Here is a 26,205-nt window from a genome sequence, read left to right as displayed (position 1 = left end):
ACAGCTGATTTTCTTATGGGGCCACATCCCGAGCCTGCGACCTAAAGGTCTGATTCGCAAGGGGATGCAATCTCATGGTAGCCGGTGACCAACGATTGATTCATACACCATTTGTTCCCTCAGTATCCTGGATCCAATGTACACCATTGGTTTAGAATCATGGTTTTCTGACTCTCTTAGATGGATCCTCCATATCCATCAACCCGGTTAAAGCGCTGGACATTCGCTTTTTTTGTCCTCTCGATTTCGTAAACAAAACCTCCACCTCGAGAAAGCAATAAGTAGAACTTCCTTGACAGTGGCTGTATACACGTGGCCATATGAGAGCATTTTGAGAGGGAGTGCTAAATCTCCCAAATCTCGGCCGTACTAGTTCATTTGAGAGCTCATGAAAATCTATTTGCATTATCCATAATAGATTAAAATAAGTCATCATATATATCCAGTACACGGATACTGGCTAAATATAATTACTTTTTTAATACAAAAGTATACTCGTAATAATATAGAATAAAATTAGTAACTTTTTAAAATTAAATTGTTAAGGAATTGATGATAAGTTCATAATGTAACAATAACACCAATAATTAACTTTTTTTTCTTTCAAATTTCATATAAATTAGGTTAAATATTTTCAACCAAGTGCACCAAATGAAACTGAAATTATCACAACAACACAAGAACCATTATTACAAATTGAAAATCTTAAAGAGAGTACATTCTATACTGTTTTAGTAAGAGCATTAACTAAAAATGGACCAGGACCATGGTCAGCAGCTAGTACAATTCGTACTACAGCTGAATGTAAATATTTCATTTTTATTTCCAATCTCATATTGGTCTTCTGTTTGAATATATATATATATATATATATATATATATATATTTCATTCGTACTTATATGTATGCCTGAATGGTAACACATTGCAAAACAAGAATAAATATTTATTTAAGCTGTTCAGTAGATAAACTATATCTGATTCCTACATTAATGTAAATAAATAACAGATAAACTAAGAATTCCAAGCCAAACGTATGATGATAGCTAGGAACTGTTGAAAAAGGTTTGATGTTTTTTTCTTTAATTGAGTGACGTATTTGTTAGTGGATAATGAAATTATGTTATTCCAAATGTTTAGGCTTATAAATTACTTCTATCATTTCATTCAAAAGTAGTTTCATATTAAACAGACACTGATTTTGTTTAGAATAGATGATTATTTTAAAGAACTAAAAGAATCATTATCAATCGCTTAATAATGTTAGTTGTCAAAACTATGAACAAGTAAACTTTCCTTATTTTTGCATTTATTATTAAAGGCGTCTTCAGAAACACAATATCTGATGTAACTCTTAAGTGTGTATTACTTCTATGATGTGCATGAATAGCGGTGAAGACGAAATTAAAATTTCAAATGAAATTCTAATTTGTAAGTGATTTAGGATTATAGGGAATTAAGGTAACTAGATTATTTACAAATGATTAGAAACAACAACACAGCTACCACCAGTTAAACTCCAAAAATAAATCAAACTAGATAGTGGTCTACATTAAAGATGAGGGTGAGGTTAGCACTAATTACAAAATGATATAAAGTCGAGTGTTTCTACTTTACTAAACAGCTAACATAACCTATTTCAATTAATAGTTTTTACGAATACTCTATGCAATTTTCTGAAAGTTTTATTGAGTCGTCTCAAAGTGTAGAACCAGCTCTCCGAGCTGCAGCAGTGATTCTCTGTCTATTTTTTTAAATCTATTTACTTAGTATCTTCTGAGTTAATTAACATTGTCATTTGAATTCAAACAAAAATATGTTTAATCTATTGTTACTTTAAATAGTACCAGAACCTCCGTCACAAATTAATGGTCTACGTATAAATCCAAGACAAATAAAAGTTACATGGAATACAATGCCTGTTGGGCCTATCACGAAACCCCAAATACCAATAACTGGATTTCGTATATTTTATTCAACAAACGAAAATACACAGGATTTGAATACATGGCAAATTTTGGATGTTGGTCCGGTTACAATGGCAACACTTGACTTATTAGATCCACAAAAGGATTATGTTATAAGAATAAAATCAAGAGGAGCAGATAGGAGGCATGGAAGATTAAGTGAACCTATTCATGTTGGGATATACAATCCACATGAAATTAATGGAGCTAATAAGGATATTAATAACTTAGCCAATTCTGGACCGGAAGATTTAAAACGAATCAGTCATTTATCATGTACATGGGTTCAAACTTTAGAGACAGCTAAACCTGGTGAGGCAAGTCTTAAAATTTCATGGAGACGTCCTCGTCAACTTGAAGGTCTTTACCAATTTGAAGTAAGTTACTCGAACAACACTTAAGTAATTTGGTTTGACATATTTTGTGTAATGTTTTTAACTGATAGTGAGTTCCTGATAGAAGCAGCTATGATCAATTGATGATAAGTTTGAAACATTTCTATCTTGAACATTTTAAATCGAAGGAAATATGATCTTACAGATGATAACTTAGATTTAATAAGACGTTTGTAACTTTGTTTATGAAATTAACGAAATTCAAACTTATAAGTGAATAGCGCTAACACTATTTTCTACCTAATTACAGATTCAGCTACTTGGATCTAAAACATATGCTGATGAACGAAGTCATCCGCATCGAATTCTGTATGAACCACGTTCAGTGGAAGTTACAACGTCAATGCTAGATCAATCTTCTAGCTCCAGTATGAACACAAATGGTGGGTACATGTCATCCACCTCAGATTATCCTCAGTATGAATTAGTTATCGATGAACTGGAAGCGAATACGGTTTATGATGTACAAATTAAGCCTATTTATTCACAACATGATCAAAGTGCGACTATAGACAGTGCAACTCCGACAGGACGTACGAGTTGTCGAACACAAATGCTTCGTAAGTGATGTTCATTATTTCTTGTGCTTTATCTAAGTATCAGAAGTATCTGACTATATCTACATAAAAGTGCTGTACACTGTATATACTTTTTATTGATGATAAAACCATAAGAGTGGCCTTTTTGAATAACTTGGCTATCTGTTCCTACCATCTAGATATTTCAAAAAGTTCTCTGTTTCTTTGTTTGTTTTAACACGTCATTGTGTCAATTAATTGCATAACCTATTCAAGTGCGTTTGTGAAAATTTTACTACCTTTCGCTGTACAAGTGACAGAAATTTACAATCGGAAACATCGTGATGGTTGGCAATGTGCATTGAAAAGAATGGATATTATTCAGATTTCGACTTCTGAACTGCTAACATCTAACTGACGATCACTCAATATTTATCATCAGGATCGATCAAGAAATAAGAATCGGAAACTCGCTGTGCTGAGAATTCTATATTGTGCCAAAAATCTAATATCGAATAAAGCCAATAATAATAATGTACATCAAAATGAGGGAAGCTTTAAATAGTAATCACCAGAAGACTCGGGATCTAGTTCTCATACTAGTTGGTATTATTCAACAGTATTGAAGAGAATAATGCTTTTTGTTTTGTTCGAACGGCTATCACTCAGTTTCATAGTCTGAAATATTACCTCAAAGCTGTTATTCGGGCTGCTCCTGGCTTCCTGCAAGAAAGATGAATTTAAGCCACTTGTTTGATTTTAGTTAAAAGATATTTCATAGATTTGTCTGACTGGAAACAACGGCACATTGTTTATTCAATACAAACGAGTAGTTGAGTGCTTTCATCGTACTCAGATGATACTATTTGATAAGATGATTGGTTAGCTTAAAATAAACAAAGTCATGTTCATTGAGTTTCGATTTGTACATAAGTTGTTTGTTCATCAATTATTGTTACAAAGTTACAGTTATTAAGTCTGGAATAAAAAAGTTACATGTTTAAACATACAATGTACATAGATTATTATGATTGATTGAGTTGATATAAGCATATATTTAAAACTCCTAATTACTTCGAAGTTTATATCTGTAATTAAAACTAGTGTAAGAAGTATCAAGAATTCCGAATTCATTCATACTCGAATTTTTACCTAAAAATAAACATTTGACAAACACACTAGAGTACATGCCTTCATTTCATAGTTACCTTTGTTATGAAATCATTCGAACATACAATATTACAGTAACAAATGATACTAGAAGATGATTTCGGTATCACTGAAAATAAACAATCTAATAAAATGGTTAAATACAGTATATTCACTTCATAATGGTCTTTTGATTTATTTCAATCTCTAGACCACTTTAAAATAAATTTTGCAATATTTGTTTTCACTTATTTTTTTGTGAATATTTAGCTCCACTTTTAGTTCCTCGACCGATACCAGTTACAGTACAACCAGAGACAGGAAAAGTAACTATGCGAGTATTTCGTGTCTCTGAAAGTCTTGGTCGTATAAGAAGATATTATTTGATTTTATGTAAAGTTCTTACAACAGATTCTTTAAATTTAACTCCGAAATCAAAAGAGTTTAATTGGCCACAAAAAGTTAGTTGTACCAAAAAACAATTTCAATTTGGTGCTATTTTGGGGATAATAAAAATTATTTTTTTTATGGTTTTTCATTTGATCTAGTTACATAGTCTGAGTAAAAACCTAGAACGATCTGTTTTCACTTGATTGGAGAATTATCTTCAAGTACTTAAATGATCATTATTCCAAACAGAAATCAAATTCCAATTATCTTATGAAGAGATTGTACTATATATTATTGTATTATCTGTTAGTATGATAGGAATCTGTTTTTCTATAAAAAGAAGCTTTGAAAAGGAATATAAAAGTAACTGAATATAATCGAATCATTAATTAAACAGAACTAGATCAATTGTTATATGGAACATATATCTGGTACGAAAATTGATACATTAACTGATAAAGTGTTTGCAATTACAATAAGACTAACATAAGAAAGCGTAAAATTTCCACTTGTAATAAACCGATAAGCTTGGTTATTCTTTACTATATATATTATTTGATTATGATTTTAAAATTTCAGAACCAGAATATTTCAACGAGAATATTTTTGAAGCCTCAACATATATATACAAGGATCAAGTACTAAGTATTGACCGATGAACTTGACTTAAACATGAATCATTGAATTCGTACTTTGTGATTTAAAATTTTATCTCAATATGACAATTAAATGCTTTGCATTTAGTTCAATACTCATTATCCCATACACAGGATTAAATAGTTAACCGGTATTTTTGATTTTCTAAATAAATTTATCAGCTAAATTTTTCATTCTAACCAAATGAAATAAATATAAATAACTAATAAGTAAAAGCTAAATATTCCGCCTGAAGCTCCTCTGAAACTACTACCGGTCCCAAGCACACGGATAAAAGAGGACGGTTGAGCATGGGGTTAGTAACCCCATTCCGTAGAAAACTAACTCGCTAAATAAAATTGCTAACCAGAAAAAAATAATTCTAAATAAGTACAAGTGTAAAATATTATTAATCATTCAGTAAACCAACATTTTTACGCAAAAATACACTTTACAAGCTTCAAGAATGTTTTTTCATTATACAAAACAATAATCTATTTTTATTTTACTAAGGAAACTAATTACTTTTCTAGAAAAATCTGATTTGTTCAAAATATTTTCTTGTGAAAAAAAATCAATATCAAATGAAACCTGAATAGATATCTGTTGGTTACTGTATATCAAAATTTGATTACGTCATTCATATTACTTTTATTTATTATAATAAATATTTTAATAATTATTGTGACATTTATTTTGTTTATATGATGTTATTCGTGATGCACTTTAATTTAAACAATAAACATGAATTCACATGGTGTTATTTATTTGGATCTTTTCATTGTTGTTTAGGTTTGAAATTGATCAGTCTCTTATAGACATATGGTGTATCCTGTGTGAATTACCTTGATATGGCTTTAAGGCTGTATATATGTCAATAAAAGACTAATCAAGTGTCATTCTAAACATCAGTGGGAAGATTCAAAGTAAATAATGACAAGTGAATTTGAACTTCACTACGTTGGACAAGCAAGTGGCTATCAGGATTTAGTAGCTAAGTGGATAATACGATGACGTTTGAAGCGGACGGTACTGGGTTCGAGTCTCGAAGTGAACACCAACTCTAGGATGTAGATACACCCAGGTGATAAGTCTCAGATAGGACGAAACGCAGGTCCTGTGTTCCACTGCTAGCCAGCATTCATCTTTGCTAATTAACATTGATTTAGAAATAAGCAGTTTTTATGGTCTATGTTAATTCCAGTTTTTCATTTAAAATTTCATTAACAGGCATGATGAAGGATGAGGAAAGAGTATACAAATAAATATCATAACTGAAATACCTACACACAGTAAAACCTTAGATGACTCATTTTGTTCTAAATAAAGTTTGGTCTAATTAGAATCTAGAATAACATGATTTTAAAAAATATTGTTTCATTATTGAATAAATTCATAAAACTACATGTAATCTTTAATTCAACCATCAGTCATTTAAAGATGAGTTTGTCTACTGAACACTTTCAATGAGAAATAGCTTGGTTGTTACTTACAGAAAAATTAGTGAGTAGATAATTCAAAGTGTTCACTTGGGGGCTTACGACTAGAAATCCGTTTCTCTGACTAAAATACAAACAATTTTTCAACTTAAATCCTTAATCCTTTTCTAACTAATATGACCACACACGGATGCTAATCAGTTGAATCTTATAAAAATATAGATAATACGTTTTTGGTAATTAGAAACAAATATTATCTTGTTACCTTCTAGAACATATCATAAAATAAACCAGTAGTATAAATATTGTGCTTGTTTTTATCAAACGGAATTTACTAAACTTTTTGGCAGAAAAAAGAAAGATAGACATAATATAAAAGGAAGTGATTAAACAAGGAAACTTCTGAAAGCAATGTACTCTTCACTGAAAACGTAAATTATTTAGTTTCTTTATGTTTTTCATTCTTCTCAAACAATTTAGAGTATATTAAATATGTGACATTCGATCAATCAGTAAAGAACAAAGAAGCTCTTCTTTTTCAGTGTTTTGAAAATAAGCGTCCATCTATATACTGTACTGAATTATAAAGTAACAAGACGGTTAATATCATTAAATAAACTCCTTTGGGTAACAATAAAAAGTCATCCATTAGTGGATGACTAATCATTGGTATATTATGGAACTTCTTTATAGTGCAAACCCATTAGGAGATTAAACCCAGAAACTTACAGGCAAACTGAGTTCATTTCACGTCTAGATTATTTGGTTTATATTTTTAGTTTCATTCAATTCATGCTACGAAGCGACGAATATTATCCATTACTATGGGTAATATTTATTTCCCGTTTAATATAAGAATAATGAAAATTTCAATGGTTGAGATGAGTCAGTTGAAGCTAGACCACCATGGAAAATCTGGAAGCACTGGACGGCTGTTCCGTCCTATTGTGGAACTCCTCAGCAGTGCGCATCCACGACCTCGCCCCTTGCGAGATTCGAACCCAGGACCTAATGGTTTCGCGCGCAAGCACTTAACCACTAGACCACTGAGCCTACATCCAATGGTGTTAATGTCTAACTTCAACTAATCCACGAAATTGAGTGACACATCCACCATTGTCATCACTGAGTTACTATCTCACAACAGACCTGCTTGAACTCCACTGTTCACTACTTCTCACTAGAACTCCAGGATATACCTCTTGAAGCCAGTCAATAGTGAGCATATGTTGATTAATATCAGACGGTGTTCCATGTTGGTCTAACTTCAAGTGACTTATGATCTCAACCATTGAAATTACTATACTATCCAGAAAACCCTTTCTAATAATATTGAAAATGTTCGATAATTTCATGTAACTTTTATGCAAATGGAATCAGTCATTCACCTCATATCTAGTGAAATCTGGTATCTTAGTGTATGAACTGTATCTAAGGTGATAAGTGGTTTCATCCTGAGTTTCACAAATGAATATCGAAAACAAAAAGGATAAAAGGTATTTATTAGCTTAATCTTCATTTTGTATTAGAGAAAAAAAGTTACTTTCATTATATAAATTTGAATTTTTCTCACCTCACCAATCACCATACACAATTTACAAACCTTTAAATTAGTTTCCAGTATGATCTTAACTACATATGGATATTCTGTTCTTTTTGTTAAAAGACATTTTACACATTTAAATATTCACGCACGTTTTTACTAATTTTTATTGAATTCTTTTTAATTTAAGCTTCATGATGCATCACAATCTTGGAATCCAAATATATTTATTGCAGCTGAATATAGTCAAGAGGCATTTGTTGGATCATATGTTGAAATTATATTAAATATGCCAACAACAGAAGTAAAGAAACGATTTAAAAGAAAAACTTTTAATAAGTCAAATGGTGTTACTAATCAAACTCATCAAATACAAAATGATAAATTAATACATTCAGAGAAACTGAATACTAATTCATTACCTGAAATTTTAGTTTATGGTAGGCAACTAATAAGAAATCAGAAATATAAAGTGAGTTTATTATTATTATTTGAATTGTTGGTTCATGTTATGATAAATTATAATCTTTATAAAATATTGTATTAGAATCACTTGGTGTTGTTTTACTTGTATCTTTCCATTGTTATTTAGGATTGCAATTGATCAATCTCATGTTGGTATATGTGCATCCTGTGCGGATGCCTTGATATAGCCTTAAGTCACAAGCTTTTTAAGCAAAGATGGATAGTGGCTAGCAGTGGAATCCAGGACGCGCGTTTTGTCCTATTAGAAGTTTAAAGAAACCATATACAAACATAAATTATATGTTTTCAGTATTCACTTAAGAGAAGAGAAAATTCAGTTTTCTATTTGTCTAGAGCATAATAATTATTTCAATATCGATTAAAGTAGATGAAAGTCTAACGATTTTGAAAACTACTAATAAATCAATGTTTACGTCTATAATTTTAAGATAAATCTCTGGAAGACCTTTAGTCACTAACGATGAGTAATTTTATTTGTGAAGTCAGGAAAATAAATGACTACTAAAAGAACTGTAAAGATGTTCCAGTTCAGTGATTTAATAATTCCCTAAATTCATTGACCATACGTCTTAGATAGTTTACTTTGAGATGGTGGAGAAGATTTGTAGCTCAGGTGGATGATTTTGGTGGTGTTTTGTTCTCTGAGCTCAGAGAACAAAACACCACCAAAATAGTTTACTTTGATAAACCTGAAGTATGTTGTCGAACGACCTTAAGGTATTGAGTTGTTTTAATCAATGAGAAAATAGTATGTATGAGTGAATAATTTCTAACCAAAGACAAAATGATTTATTAACAATATATTAATTCCAATTGATTAAGAAACTATTTTAACTGTAAGTTCTTTGGCGTTAGACTTTAGTATGAGCCTTAAGATTTAAAGTTAGGATTCAATTTATATATGCCATAGATCCTAGACGTATCATCTTGATTCTAACATCTTAAACCTAAAAGTTAAACATCATGAACATAGCATCCCCACCCTAAACTGAATCCTGCCCCTAATACTAACCCTAACAAAAATTGCGGTTAAAAATCATGTTGATTTAAATAATCCAGAAGCATATACAAAAGTTTAATTCCCGCTTTTGCAACTGTCTTTTCAGCCATTTAAAGCATTCTAACAGACAAGGTGATTGAAACAGTCATTAGTCAACAAGTTAGTTTGATGTTTGCAAGATGATGTTGAAGTCGCCTTATCGACCATGACTGATTACGCAGTAAACTTTAGGTTAGACGTAGTTTCTTATTGATACTTTCAGTTAAAAACCTTTGACATATTTTCTAACATTCACACTTAGCATTAGTTTTATCTCTTACAAAAATTTCAATAGTTTGTAAGCTTTTTAATTTCTAAGCGGACTAATTCACAGTAGCTTCTTAATACAATTAAATAAATTAGAGAATTATTACTTCATTAGGCAATAAAATTTTGAATGTTACACATATACAAAATCATATGATACAACTGGATTTGTATACTGAAATTTATTGTTAAACAAAGTTGGAATGCTAAGTGTTTGAGTAATTCGTATCAAAATCAATATCCATAGTTTTAGATAACCCAATGATACTGACAAATGTATATAAAAGGATTCTCAAAGAGAAAATATATTTGACTGAGATCATAAATCGTTCGATATTAAACCCTCATTGAAAATCTGGAATCACTGAATGGCCGTTTTGTTCTAGTATTGGACATATTTAATGAATTTTTCATGGTGTATCTGAAACTGAAAATACACAAATTATCAACCATAGAGTAAATAAGTTCTTTGTTTTATATCTTTAAAATGGGAACAGGAAATGCTAAATTTGACCAGTGATTTGAGTAGCTAGTCTTCTTAAAGCATATAAAGTAAATACTAGTAGGATAATTCAAAGTGAATAATTGCTATTATCGTCATGATTATTTGAAACTTGGCATGATTTTACTTTGACTATTCTGTATGATATTGCATAGATCTTTAACAAGTGAATTTATAGTTCCTGGCAATAAACTGTAATCACTATCTAATTTTTGATAAGATGATTTCGGCTGCTCTTTCTTCAATGAAATTCTCTTCAATTATTTAACATTTTACTCATCTTACTGAATTGTGCATACTCAAATAGACGGATGTATAACTTTAATTAAAATTAAAATACTGTCATAAGTTTTGAAACGTTGAAATCCCTTTTCCTTTTATAATCTGTTTCCTCGGTAATTGGTTTATTGCTTATCATAATTTAAATAAAGAAAACATACTTTTACAGTTTTCATTCGTCAATCATCAATTAATCAAATTTTCACTTTGATTTTATCATCATTCAAATAGAAAGCTTTAAGATATTTTTGGAAAAGTAGTCCCAAAGTTTTGGTAAAAAGACAAGTTAAGTGAGAAAAAGACCATCGAGTTTGAGTAAATGTAATTGAAAATATGAAACGATGGACTCCTGTTTAATTAACTTTCAAAATCTTGCTCTTCATAATATTTTAAGATCCAGGTCGACAATATTAACAAGATGCTTAATGTTCATTACTAACAATGAACAAGATATAAATAAATAACTGTTCGGTACTGATGAATCTTAAGACAACCTGAGCTCATGGCAAGCTTCCAATTTAACAAAGAAATCATATTTTCAAAAAGTTCATTTTGAAATACTGAAATGATTTTCATATGAAAACAAATTTCTAAAAATCATCTTCACAATAAACGACTTTTTTTCAGTATATGGTTGTGAAGATTGTTGAGTTTTAATTAACATCATGAATCGATCAATATTAGACCACCCAGGACCTCCAGTCTCGAGTTAGCACCTAACCTGTAGACCACTAAGCGAGCTTCCAACGTTGATAATGTCTGACTTCAACCATTCCACTACATTGTGCAACCACATTCTATTGTTTTTGGTGTGTAGCTACCTCCAAACTGACACGGTTGAACTCCACTGTTCCAGGAAGATAGTCGCACAGTGACGCGGATTGTTGGAAAATAGACATTACCACCGTTAGATGCGGGCTAAGTAGCCTATACGTTAAGCGTTCGCACAAGACATTGGCTGAGAGGTCCCATACTAGGACGGAAAGGCCATCCGTTGTTTCCAGGTTTTTAATGGTAGTCAAACATTGCTCGGTTGGTGATCACAATGAAGACTTTTATTTTACGGATGAAATAATAAATTCGGTCTTTTGACTGAATATTTATTATTAAAAGTTTACACGTACAGTTGGTAATATATTGAATGTATAGTACAGTTAGTGTAGAAACATTTAGAATAGATTAGCAAATAAATTAGACCAAAAGATAAAAAAGAAGAATTTAACACTATAATTAGGTAGAAATATTACTTCAAACTGGGTCAAGACTAACATATCTACTAGCTTAGTGCAGAATGCGAATAATAAATTTACATTGGTTGATCTCTTAGAGTGATGAACCTCAAGTCTCAGGCACTCTACAACTTTTCTACAGTTACTCATTCTGAAGAGTGGACATTTATGGACGTACTTTATTGGGTAGCTGTAAAACCAAAAACGATAAACTGACCGTGTATTTTTAAGACCTTTAATGTCTTTTAAATTGGAAATAATGTATTGTGAAACTCAATATAAAACCTGAAAGCCTCCAGCTAGTTTGTTATAATGTCATATACCTTGTTACATTCAATAAATTCGTATCTGTTAGACGTATGTGCTATGGGATATTAGGTGTTTACTTATTCTTAACAGTTATTTTCTTTCCTCAAATAGAGAGGATAAGTTGGTGAGTAGGATTTTGTTTTTAGCTTCTTATATTTGTAACACCAAAAGTATCAGCGGTTGATTAGATTCATACTATCGTTCTCAAGAATTGGAAACATTAGTTTGTTAAATAATATGAAATTGATATTTCAAGCAATAGGTCTTTCAACGGGTAATTTGAAGGTCGTTGTTTAAATTCTTCTTTATACTAAAGGTTTTCATGTTTTCCAATATCATTCTAGTATGATTGTCTAAATATCATTGGTTATTCAAAATATATTAATATGCTATCTTGTTTTAGAAAATAAACTTGAACTTAAATCCTTTTTATTGATTGCTTCAAAGTTCCCGTCGGTGTGCAAGACTGAAATTGATATGTTTCTTTTAGAATATATGCATCCCATGTAAACTATCTCTATACTGAAATTAAGTCACAAGTAGAGTTAGGTGGTAGCTAGTAGTAGTATCCGGAATATATTTTGTCTTTTATGGGACTTGTTAAACAGATGTACACATATCTCAGAGTTGATGACTACTCTGGGGATCGAATTGAGAGTGAACAGACACTCTGGGATACAGGTCCATTAAGAAATCCGGTCACATACTATTAACAACCATCCATATCTGCTTATAAAATCTGAATTTACTTTAAAATATGTTTAAATAAAACACATACTCATCAGTTCTTAAGTTCATAATTCAATTATTAGATTTTACACTGAATATTTTATCTGTTTTATTCAATAAAAATGTCAACCTTATTTCACTTCATGCCTTTATTTAATCCATATTACTTATAAAGTTGAATTCGAAATAGTGTTAGGAACATTTTTGAAACAGTTAACCTTAAACTCCCTTTTATTTGGGATCAATAAACTTATAGGTTTACCTGAATCTCTTCTTTCTATATTCATAGTTGTTTATATTGGATAAGGAAATTAAATGATATAATCTTATTCATCCTGTCTTGAGATATGAAATTACTGATATAAGTAATAAGTAGAATAATATAATATGCTTGAAAATAATGCGATATAATGAAAGCTAATCCTGTTGAATATTTTTTAAAATAATACTTTTATATAAGATAGTTATCTTTCTTAAAAGCTGAATTGTCCAATATTATCCTAAGGTTGTCTTTTTCTCTTTAATAAATGATTATTGTTGAATTTACCGACTTTCTACCCACAGATTATAATTGTTTCATACCAATAAATTGATCATGGAATAGATTAAACTGAGTGTTTATTTAATGTAAATGTCAGTCAATTAAGTATGATTTTATTGAATATAGTCTAGTTTAGCCGAACAAATTAGTTTATCTGATGTAATTAGCTCTTCTAGGTAAATATCTATAAAAGAAGAATAACGAAAGTATTAAAATATAAAATAAAGTTATTTGGTTTTTGTCCTTTAACTATTCTACTGATAGATTAATTTTCATTAATAAAACGTCTTTAAGAAAAATGTGATTTTGTGTACTATACGCATAAAGTTATTTAGTTTACTGGTTAATCATGATCACTTTCAGAAGTATACAAGTTTAATTTATGGAATAATGGGATGTGTGTGTATGAGAGAGAGAGAGAGAGAGAAGGATCATGACCCAATTGAATGCTAAAAATATTTGAAAAGAGTTATGACTACAATGAACAAAATAGTACAATTGACACTGATTTCCGGAAAAAAATACTAAGAATGTAACCATAATATTTAGGATATTCATAACAAGGATAATAATTCACTTGGTATTGTTTGGCTTGTATCTTCCCATTGAGGTTTAAGACTGATCAGTGGATAACGCGATGGCGTTTGAAGTGAATGGTACTAGGTTCGATTCCCAGAGTGAACATCAACTCTGAGATGCAGGTAAATCCAGCTGACGAGTCCCAAATAGGACGAAACGCGTGTCATGGATTCCATTTCTAGCCACTATCCATCATTACTTACAATAATAATAATAAAGTCTGAAGAAGGTATGAGCAAATAAAACTACTATGACGGGTAAATTCATAAATAATGCAACAACTTCAAATAATATTATGATAATAAAACTATTTATAACGTAAACTCGACTAATATTAACAGTTATGTTGATAAGATTAAATGAAAATTCATAGAATCCTTGTAAACACCACATTTCCAAAGAATATTTTCAAAATTACTTTCGGACTTAATTGTTTGTTTATTGTTGTTTTTTTATTATCAAATATCAACATTGATCACGTATTCTTTCTTGTTGATAATAAATTCTATTTTATTTCATTATTCAATCGTTTTCAAACATTCAAATTCACTATTATTTCATTTTTTCTTCTTCGGATCAATTTCTGTTAAAGTATCTTGACAGTAAACAAGCTTTTTTGTTAGTGATAGTTAAACATATTACTATATAGTATATTTAAATTTCTATACATTTTGTGAAATTATCCATAGGCGTAAATATAGTATTACCCTATTCAACGGCGAGACTGTCATTTATGAACGAACCAGTCGGATTTAGGATAACAGTTTTGTGCCCAAATTCACTCATCCATTTGGCTAAATAGAGTTCTGACATCATAGCTGATGTCAGCTCGTGATAAGAACCCTAAATGTAATTCCTAACCTTAACCATCAACTGTAAAGCATAATTCTAATTCATCACACAAGTTTATAACCCCCATTTAGTTCTAGTTATTCAGTGGACAATCTCAGGGTCAGTTTAGCGTCGCTCAAAGGTCATTCATAAATTATAGTCTCACCTCACTAATAATACTCATTTTATCACTGTGTTAATAACAAATTAATCTGATTAATAAAATAAAACCTGGTTCTGAAAAGATAAGAAATCAATTCATATAACAAAATACAATCTAACGGAAATTAAAATCAAAACAATAGTGTAAGATAAATAATTAACATTTATTTAATAGTTGAATTCATGGGTCAATTGAAGCTAAACCACCATTGAAAACCTGGAAGCACTGAATGGCTGTTTCGTCCTAGTATAGGACTCCTCAGCAATGTGATCCCGCTTCGCGAGATTCGAACATTTATTTATTTTAACTTTCAGAATTAAAATAGACTAAACATAAACTATTGAACGCTTTTTTTTCAATATTATCACTTGTTCAATAAATAAATATGAAAGGATAAACTACCATTGTGATTATATGCTTGTTTAAAAGACTATGCCAAAGGTCCTAATAGATTATATTAACAGTTTATCCTAGTTTTGCTTATTTATAAAACTATAACTGTTACTATAAAAAAGTATAAACTTGTGCAAAAATAATGAATAATTTTCTATTTATTATTATGTAAACAATTTTTTTTGTTTAGAGTCAAGTGTGTATAAAATAGAAGTTCTATTCTACCATTATTCTATCACAACAACTCAAGAATAAGTATAACATTGAACAATCAAAATGTTTACAAAACAAAATCTCATTAAAAGAATATACTTGAAAGAAACTAAAAGGATTGAATAGAATAAATACAGTAAATGAAAACATTATCTATATAGATATGCATATACTATTTAGAGTTGTGATTAACCTAACTAAAGAACCATTGAATATTTAAAGAAGATAATTAAACTTAAAACCAATATCTTAGTGTTTATTAGTAAAAGAAAAAAAGTATATATCATCATAAATAGAATGACTGAGAGACCGAAGTAATTCAATTTAAAAGAGAATGAATAACAAACATTTCAAATAGGTTGGAACTTATTTTACACAAATAACTCTCAAGAATAAGCGTATTCTGTTATTGACAATAAAGGTCTTCGTCTTAGCGTTTTTCTGAATTTCATACTTCATATAATATACGAAAGAAACATCTCAGTATTCACAGACACATACAATGGAAAGTGTTTGTAATCTGATTAAAGATCGATATACCAGTTTATAAAATTCACTATAATCCTGTATACCAAATTTTTCTGTTTTAAAAGCTTAACCAATGTGCTTCTATTAAATTGCTTATAAATATAACATAATTTAAAATTAGATATAATGCATTGTTCTCTATCTCTTACTTTTTCTATAATTCAGGCATTTGTTTTAGCTTGCATTTATCCAAATATGCCATCATTTGGTGGCAATACAAATACAATTTCAACAGGTTCTACTACATCATTAGATTCTTATCTATATAATCGTGAACAATCAGTAGAAGATGAAGAGAATCTTTCTAAAGAACTATGTACACCAAGTTTATGGTCAATACATTTTCAACCAGATCAAGCGATCACATATACAGATCAACAAATTGGTGATATGCATGCTAGTGAATCAATTGTAAAAGAAAATAGTGAGACAAGTGCAATGAAAATATCCAATACAAATTCTAAAAGTGAATTCTTTCCTAAATTTGCTAATAGTGCAGATATTTTCACTATAACATTAATTATAATCATTGCAACTCTTAGTATAATTGCTACGATATGTACTGCTATTGGATGTTTAATGAGGTAAGTAAACTTCTCTATCTTGTTCTTTCATTTATTTTACCTGTAAAAATATCAACATATAAATAATAGAGAGACTATAGATGTATATTATAGAAAAATCATAAATAATGACGGAACAAATGTTTACCACTCACTGGTTTTGATAGGAAACTTTCTCTACATCCAAATAAAATGTATTACTGATTGTCATCTTTTGTAAAAAAAACATAAATTATAGATAAGATTATAATTTATGGATGATTTAATGAAATTAAGATTGGTAAGTCTTGGATTTGGGCATGAAATTCATTCATTCATATAGTTAAATATCATTTTTGGGATTATGGCTGATGTCAGTTCGTAATGAAAACCTTTACTTTAATTCACAACCATAAATTCTAAGTCTAAATCCTAATTTTTCATATTAATTTGTAGCTCTCTTTTAATACTAGTGAGTAGAATAATTGTCCCAATGTCACTTTAGCGTCGCTTAAAGATCGTCAATAAATCATAATCCTACCGAATTATAGAATGATACTTGACCAATAATGAATTATAAAATGAATTACATTTTAGTCAAGTTAACAGAACAACTGAACAGGATGAAATCGAGATTAAACGTTGAAAATATGAATAATTTTGAAATGGACAACGAAATCATAACAAGTTGTATACATAAAATATTAGTTACAATTCTGTAACTAGTTAAATAACGCGATGGCGTTTAAAACGAACGGCTCTGAGTTCGAGTCCCGGCGTGGACATCAACTCTGAGATGCGGGTGCATCCAGCTGACGAGTTCTAAATAGGACGAAACGCGCGTCCTGGATCCTATTGCTAGCCACTTTGTAATTGCAGATATACTAATAATGATGTCTTGTCATATGTTTTGAAAGACATAAAGAAATAACTGCCTAAAATTGAGTTATATGATCTTGAGGTACTGAAAAACTATATTATTTTCTCTTTCGAAAGAATTTGATCAGGTTTAAACAAATTGATCATTTTTTATGTCAGTAAGAATATATCATTACTAGTCTACAGTAATGTATACACAATATGATAAAACGTTGTATCACGCAACGTTCAATTACATTAAAGTTTATTTCTGATTATCGTATTTAAGAACTTCATTACTAGATGACTACTAGTGTTGGAAATTTTTCAGGGGGTTGATGAAACTTTTCTATTTTTCTCGTCCAAGTATATTAAACCATGTGTATAATAGTTAAGTCTAGGCTGATTACAAACGATTAGACTGGCTTTGATGTCTAAAATACAACATGAATTTTTCTAAGAATTATAAAACTCCCAATGATGAATCTTCGTATGTACGAACATTAGCCTCCGAACACCTTTTTTACCACTAATAGTTATGCAGGTAGTAAAAATTAGTATATATGATCTATTGGCAAATTTTAGTTGACACTAAGCCATATTATATAACGTGTTTACTTATTCATTGAGAAATTACAAGTGCCGATGAGTTTACAGTTTATTAGTATTCGAAGTGTGTTGGAGGAAACTTGATCAACTACCAAAGTTATGGAACCTGATTTTTCATCCTTGAACAACTAGTTTTGATATAATTTAGATTATTATAAAAATGCATATAGCGTTCATATTATTTTACATTATGTGTCTATAACACTGAATATTAATTATCTATTTCTTATAACCAAAGAAGTACTATTCATTTGGCGTAAACACGGTTTATTTACTTATGATTTAATTGTACAGAAGACGTCGAACTAAACCTATAGATAATGATATGTCAATCACCTTAACACCATCAGATGGAATGTTAAAAACTCCATTAATGCCTCAATCAGTTCAGAATTTTTCGGGTACCAACGGAGCTATTGAACATGAACCAATGGATCCGGATACACCAGGTGAGAAATTCTTTTTAATTACATTTACTAACCACAATTATTTGAAATGTATATTCATATGCTTATTTTATTGAAAAGAGCAAGAACGAAGATTCTAGCAGGATAACATGGATTTATTTTATTTCGTAGGTTCTCGTTAGCTTCTTACAATCTGTGAGATTTAAAATCATAATAACATAATGGGTTTAAATTAGATGAGAGGTTAGGTTGGAAGTTATATTAAAGATATATTCGTACATTATAGCAAGGGTGTAAATAAGATTAATAGACTGAATACTGTAAATATATATATCTTATGTAAAAGAACATTCTACAGCATTGATTGTGACAACAGTTCAAACGGATAGAATCAAGTGATTACATTATGAGTAAGCATTGATAGGAATATAGTGAGTAGGGCTCAGTTGATAAAATAAGATTATTAATTTGGAAGATAGTTGTAATCAAACTCTATGATGTAATAAATGCAGGAAAGAGTTTAAAGAAAAAAAAATTTTCTTACTTACTTACTCATTTACTTACATACTTGCTCATGCTACCCCTAATGGAACATAAGCCATCGACCAGCATTATCCAACCCACTCTGTCATGGGCCCTCCTTTCTAGTTCTATTCATTTGTTGCTCATTTTTTTCACATCTGTCTCGAATTTCTGGGTGTAATATGTTCTTTGGTCTTCCTCTTTTGCTTCGGCCTTGAGGATTCCAAGTAAGAGCTTGCCTTGCGACGCAGTTGGGTGCTTTCCTCAATGTGTGTCCTATCCACTTTCAGTGCTTCTACCTGATTTCTTGCTCCACTTGAATCTGGTTTATTCTCTCTCACAGTAGGTTGTTGCTGATAGTGTCTGGCCAACGGATCTTGACTTTTATAATATTTATTATTTCTGAATTCCTTCAATATATTTCACTCATATTTATTTGTTTCTAATTAAAAATGCTGTAAACAATACACAGAGAATAAACGAATATAAACATCTTATGAGTTTGTGAATGTGTTTTACAACAGTAAGAAGTGTGTTGAAGAAACAATAGTAGCTTTTGTTAGCTGCTTACAATTTTAATCCAATGAAAAAGAATTCTTAATCTGATTGTCAAAAACAGCGTTTCATTAAATAGCTGAAATGAGAATTACTATTCATGTTATAATGTGTATTTGAGATCATTCGAAGTGTATTCTAGGAAACCTGAAACAAACTGATACAGAATTTGTTGACAATTAAAAACATTAGTTAAGCAGTAACCGTAAAATAATATATACAAGATTAAAACAAATTTAAATAAGTTACTTACTTACTTACTTACTTACTTACTTACTTACTTACTTACTTACTTACTTACTTACTTACTTACTTACTTACTTACTTACTTACTTACTTACTTACTTACTTACTTACTTACTTACGCCTGTTACTCGCAATGGAGCATAGGCCGCCGACCAGGATTCTCCAACCCACTCTATCCTGGGCCTTCTATTCTAATTGCATCCAATTCTTGTTCATTTTTCTCATGTCTATCTCCATTTCCCGGCGTAATGTGTTCTTTGCTCTTCCTCTTTTCCTTTGGCCTTCAAGATTCCATGTGAGAGCTTGTCTTGTGACGCAGATGGAAATATGTGATCGATTCAAATTCACAGTGAACCCAATGTCAATTTAAAATGTAAATGAGTTAACCAATAACCAATTAGAAGGAAACTAAAATATTTAACACAAAAAATTCACATTACCATAACAACGATCAAATTGTTAACTATTTTATTCTGAATAAATAAATTCCATTTGTGACTATGGGTTGAAAATATTTCATTATGATGAAATTAAATTGTATTCTTTAACCTCAATCATTAATTTTAGGGTAAAATAATCTGTGCACATTTTCAGTTATATGTATGGATAAAATAGATATCTTAATTTAATGTTTACAACACATAAATCATTTAAAAGATGTATGGGTCAGGATGTTGAAAAATTTATGTACTCAGAAACATTTTACTATGAAAGTTATTTTCGATTCATGTTTGTATTGGTTGTTTGAATCTTCCCAGTGATGTTTAGGACTGAAATCGATCAATCTCTTATTGATATATGAGTATCCTGTGTGAATTACCTCGATATTGCTTTAAGGGTTCACATATGTCAATATGATAGTGATCAAGCGTTACCCTGAAGATCAATGAGAAGATTCAAACAAACATTACAAAAATAAATTAACACTTCATCCTATTGGACAAGTTAGTGGCTATCACGACCCAATAGCTAGGTGAGTAACGTGATGGTGTTTGAAGCAAATGGTACTGAGTCCGAGTCCTGAAGTGAACATCAATTCTAGGATGCAAGTACACCAAGGTAATGAGTCCCAAATAGTATGAAACACGCGTCCCGGATTCCACGGCTAACCACCATTCATCTTTCCTTATAAATATATTATCATTTCAAATGATATACGATAGTCAAAATTCAGCTTCATATTGTTCTTAAACGCATCCTACAATAATGACATTTACCAATAAATCAAGAAGTTATCGGAAAACACTAGTTCAATAATGAGTTTTCCTGAATTTCACTTTAATCAAATTACCTGTGTTAGCAAGTTGCTTTCTACATTTACCGTGTTGAATAATAATAAATTTTATAAAAAGAAAAATTTTTTTTGTCAAAGTGATTTATTTGAAGTATATCTTATTCGGTATATTTACTTCTTTAACTGAATGACTTGATAGTCACTTCATTTTATGCACATTTGAAGTTTATTTTAGTCTAAATAACTAAGTTTAAACTATTCATTTTATTCATCAGTAATTTTTGTCATTTTTCAAAATAAAAATAGTTCGATTTTATCAGGGTTAAGGATTCTTAAATGATTCCTTCAATGATACTATTAGATTTATCTTGAATATGTATACATTTAACGAAGCAAGAGAATTAGTTTCCATGATCATAAACAGTTCAGTTCATTAATTGTGAATAACATGAATAACGGTGAATAACATTCAACATAAGAATTTTCTTCTAATTTATCAAAAGATATATTAGTTTTGAGCTGTAATGGATCTTTGATTAATACAGCTGGTTAGTATTAAATCTAATAGTAATTAAAAGTTTTCCGTTTGATTTTTTTTACTTTTTCTTTAATAATACTGTTGTACACATAACAGAAATATTGTGTTGTGTGCTACTTATATCGACATAAGTAGTATATAACGCTAATCAGGAATAGAATGCCTGGCGGCGGAAGAGTGAAAAGATCGAGGAGGGAAGAAAGGGGACAGAAAGCAATAGGTATGAAAATGCAGGAACCATGAAGTCTGAGACAACTGATGAAGATTTTGCAAATGAATGATTGGAGTATGGTTTTTCTATTTTACCAAAACATGGCACAAATCCATCAAGTCACTGACAAGTGGACTGAGCCATGTTGGTAGGTGTAGACTACTTGGTTGGGATTCGCGAGACGATAGCAACCGATGGTCAGATACCTTGAATGGCATAGCTTAAAATCGTTTGCAATGGTACAGGTGCATTCACTCCTTGTGTTCTCCCAAATTTTAATCTTCTGAATTCTTCATGTCCCTTTTTTCCTCTTTCCAAATTTATTTCACTGTATTATACTCCTTGAATAACATCTTCGAACCCTAATCTTTTTGATTACTGCTTATACTTTTACTACCTCTACCACTACGGGATTTGGATCGACAACTGCATCTCTGTGCTAATGTGGTATGGCAACTGGAACTGATGTACGAACGTGCGAAGTTCTACGTTATTAATGACTGACTGACTGAAAAGTAACAGTAATTTTGTGCTAAATATGATTGGGTGTCCTCATCTGTGTTCTTCACTACAATATTGCTTTCATAAAAGTACTGTATGAGTACATCATGTACATGGTGTCTTTAATCCATATTGTATTATATGTAATAATATAATATCTAATAACTACCGAATGAATTCACAAACGATGTGATAATCTTTCTTTGTTACTGTTTTTAATTTCTATAATGACAGAGCATTGATTTAATTAAAAAAACAGTCATTTCTTAGTAGAACCAATCTATCCTAAGTAATTTTTATCATTTTAGTATAAATAAAATTCTTCGTCATTAATACTTGCCTCAATAATTGTCATTCATAATTTACTGATTTCCATTTTTTTATAAGAATTTCTTCATTAAGTCTGCATGGTGGCTTTATGTATGCTTATTACCATAGATTTATGTTGTAGTGAAGGGGAACATAGGGGGAACAACCGATTATATTTAGCACAACATTACAGAGTTACTTGATAAAATAGGACAATCACACTCTAATGCTTCATTTGCAAAATCTTCATCAGTTGTCTCAGACTTCATGGTTTCTGCATTTCCATACCAATTGCTTTCTGTTCCCGTTTTACCGTCCTCGATCTTCTCAACATTCCGCTGCCAGGCATTCTATTCCTGATTAACGTTATATAGTACATATGTCGACAAAATTAGCACACACCACAGTCATCCACCCTTTTAATAAGCTGTTCTCACAGTCTTTCCGATTGCCGTACCTCTGTCTTCTTTGGTGCTGTTCGTGACGCGCACTCATGGTGCTCTTGAAACCATCTCTGCAGTTGACTGGCATTTACGTGCTTCTGCTCGTCTTCTCTCCAAATCGTGTAAACCGAGCCACGTCTCTTCGTGACAGTGTACAGTCCTTCCTACTTTGGGATCAGCTTTCTTAACCCTGGTCCCCCTGCTACGTTAGCTTTCCGTTCTCTACACTTTACCAGGTCCTCCACTGCAAAACATCTTCACGTTCTCTTCTGTTGTTCCGTCTTCTTTTTGTCTGATATTTGTTTCTTTTCCACGTTCCGTATTGCATCTCTCCTATCTTTTCTTAATCATCTTAACGACCACTTCTGTTGTTGTGGCCAGGTCTTATTATGCATCACAATGCTGTCATTGTAAAAAAATCCCTCGGTTACAAAACATTTTTCTACCGAATTTCATCTGTTATATTAAAACTTCTTGACTACTTATTTTAACCTATTTAAAAAACTGGAAATATTATTACTTCACACAATGAGTAATACAGACAAGCCGTATGGATAAGTTTATGCATGTTAATGCAGGTTTGTAATAATCGACTTCGTATGACTTACGGTCTACCTAAATGCATTTAGTTGAACGACGTTTTAAACATTGATGTAAAACTATTGTTCTGAAACTACATGAAATTTATTCACTTCACAATACAAAATGTTATTGAGAAAACAACAGTTCTAGGTAATCATCCAATTCATTTTAGCGTTTAAGATTGTATTGGACTCGATAAACACCATATTAATACACTTTTATCGGAGTTTCTCTTAATCTCAATGATTATTATAGCAAATCTCATTAAAATCATCGAAGTTTATTTAAATTTGTTTTAAAGAAAAATATCATAAACAGTTGTTCGGCTAAAACAACGAATATATAGGGATATCTTCCATGGGATCAGGTTACCACAATCTTACTTTTTATATAATACAAAATATTTTTAAACTAATGTATGGAGAAATCAGGGTTATGCTATCTCTCTCTCTCTCTCTCTCTCTATATATATATATATATATATATATATATATATATATATATATTTGAAATTTATTACTTCGTTTATCTTTCCTCTGATTATTGATTAAGGAATAAACGTTGTATCTTGTTTAGTTTTCATGAAAAGAAGGAACTTGAAAAAATAACGGTTCAAAATTAAGTACTATGCAATTAATTGTTGAGATTTGTTTTAAAAAACGTTTATTTATGCTGTTTAGGGAATGTTCAGTTTCCTTAAAAGAAACTAAATGCATGTGACATAATTGAATACTAATGTATTTAATACAACATTTAGGAAAGAGCCAGTATAAACATACTTAGTGACTAACTTTAGCCTGTTACTCCTCGCCAGCATTCTCCATTTAACACTGTCCCGAGCAATCTTTTCTAGTTCTTTCCAGTTGATATTCATCCTTTTTATGTCTGCTTCCGATTCTTGGCACAGTGTGCTCATTGACCTTCTTTTCCGTTTCCCTTCAGCGTTCCAAGTTAGCGCCTGCCTCGTGATGCAGTTTGATGATTTCCGAAATGTATGACCTATCGCCCTCAAATGTCTTTTCCTGATTTCCCCATCGGCTAATACCTAATTTGTTCTGTTTCATTGTAATCTGTTGCTGATGGTATACGGTCAACAGAAATTCAGTATCTTACGTAAACAATTGTTTATAAATACTTGCGCATTTTCAATGTTGGTTGTAGTAGTTCACGAAGTTTCATCTCCGTACAGTAGAACTGTTTTAACGTGCGTATTGAAGATTCTGACTTTGATATTGGTTGACAGTTGTTTTGACTTCCATAGTAGTTTCTTCTTCTCTGAGTAGGTCTTGAAACCTGTCGTTGAGCACTGTTTCGAATTGGTCGAGTTTGTCAGTATATCGAAGGAAGGCTGTATTGAATGTTTGTAATACTGTTTCCCCAAATGTCCATTGCTTCTTCAGCTTCACATTCATCTTGGCAACCACCAGGTAGTGGTGATCTGAAGCCACGTTAGCACCACTCTTGATTCTCACGTCTTCCACTGAACTTCTGAATATTTCACTGATACAGATATGATCGATTTGGTTGTGTGTAGTGTGATATAGTGAGACCCATGTAGTTTTGTGTATTTGTTTGTGGTGGAATATTGTACTGTCTATAACCAGTTTGTTGAATGAACATAAATTTACAAATCTATCACCATTCTCGTTGTTTACTCCCAGTCAGTCCATGTTTTCCTATGATTTCTTGATAGACGGTGTTGTCCAATATGACTTTCGCGTTTAGGAATCCCGTGGAGATCGTCAAGTCGTTTCTTGTGCACTTCTGTATGATCGACTGTAGCCTCTCACAAAACTGATCATTATCGTCTTCATTAATATTGTTGATGGGTGCGTAGCAGTGAATGGCAGTCGTTGTGATTCTTTTCTTGTTTGTTTCGAAGGATGTTTTCATGATTCTGAATGCACGAGATTCCTTTCTTATCAGTGTTTTTCGTGCTTGTTTGGACAGCATCATAGGAATTCTTTGAGTATGTGGATCGTTTTGTGCTTCATGAACAGAGTACGACAGCATTTCTCCCGAATCTAATCTATTCCGTCTAGATTGGATCCTATGTGTTTCACTTACTGTGTGAACTATCAATTTGTATCTGTTAATTTTCACAGCTATTTGATTGGTCCTCCTGGTCTCGTACATTGTTTGATCATCCCATATATGTATATTAAACGTTGCTCCGATTGTCAGAAAGTGTATCGGCCCCTTGAATTCCGAAGAATCTCATCTGTAATCAGAAGGCATCGTAATTCTTGTAAACAAAGATCCTTGAGGTCTCAGGATATGTTTAGATCATATTTCTGAGTATCGTTTTTTGCGTTAAGTTGTTTTCTACGCGATGTGGTTGCAGATGCCATGCCAAACGCTTGTCTTTTATCCGATTTCGGGATTGACAATAATCTTATATGGGCTACAGGCTAAGTTTAAAGTTCACAATTAAATAATTTTTGTGATTACATTTATGCTTGAAACTGCAATTGAAAACAATCATTTTCGATGTTTCTTTATTTTCTTTCTCTCATATATTTGA

The 26,205-nt window shown here is 31.0% G+C and overlaps 1 protein-coding gene across 2 annotated transcripts in view; it reads left to right on the top strand.

Moving 5' to 3' along the window:
• The window catches only part of MS3_00004247 (uncharacterized protein), a 230,582-nt gene that overhangs the window by 191,590 nt on the left and 12,787 nt on the right, over positions 1-26,205 (top strand). The window contains exons 14-20 of one of the 2 annotated variants that reach the window (XM_051212142.1): positions 624-804; positions 1,844-2,343; positions 2,612-2,921; positions 4,299-4,489; positions 8,227-8,508; positions 16,290-16,708; positions 18,428-18,582. In XM_051212142.1, coding sequence (XP_051072289.1) covers positions 624-804; positions 1,844-2,343; positions 2,612-2,921; positions 4,299-4,489; positions 8,227-8,508; positions 16,290-16,708; positions 18,428-18,582 — 2,038 coding nt within the window. Of the gene's footprint in view, positions 1-623; positions 805-1,843; positions 2,344-2,611; positions 2,922-4,298; positions 4,490-8,226; positions 8,509-16,289; positions 18,209-18,427; positions 18,583-26,205 lie in introns of those variants that run through there. The other variant, XM_051212143.1, reaches the window with a different exon arrangement.

Source organism: Schistosoma haematobium, chromosome ZW, assembly GCF_000699445.3.
Source record: "Schistosoma haematobium chromosome ZW, whole genome shotgun sequence".
Classification (NCBI taxonomy): Eukaryota; Metazoa; Platyhelminthes; class Trematoda; order Strigeidida; family Schistosomatidae; genus Schistosoma; species Schistosoma haematobium.
Note: the sequence above shows the minus strand (reverse complement) of the source record. Positions and strands in the feature narration are given on the sequence as shown.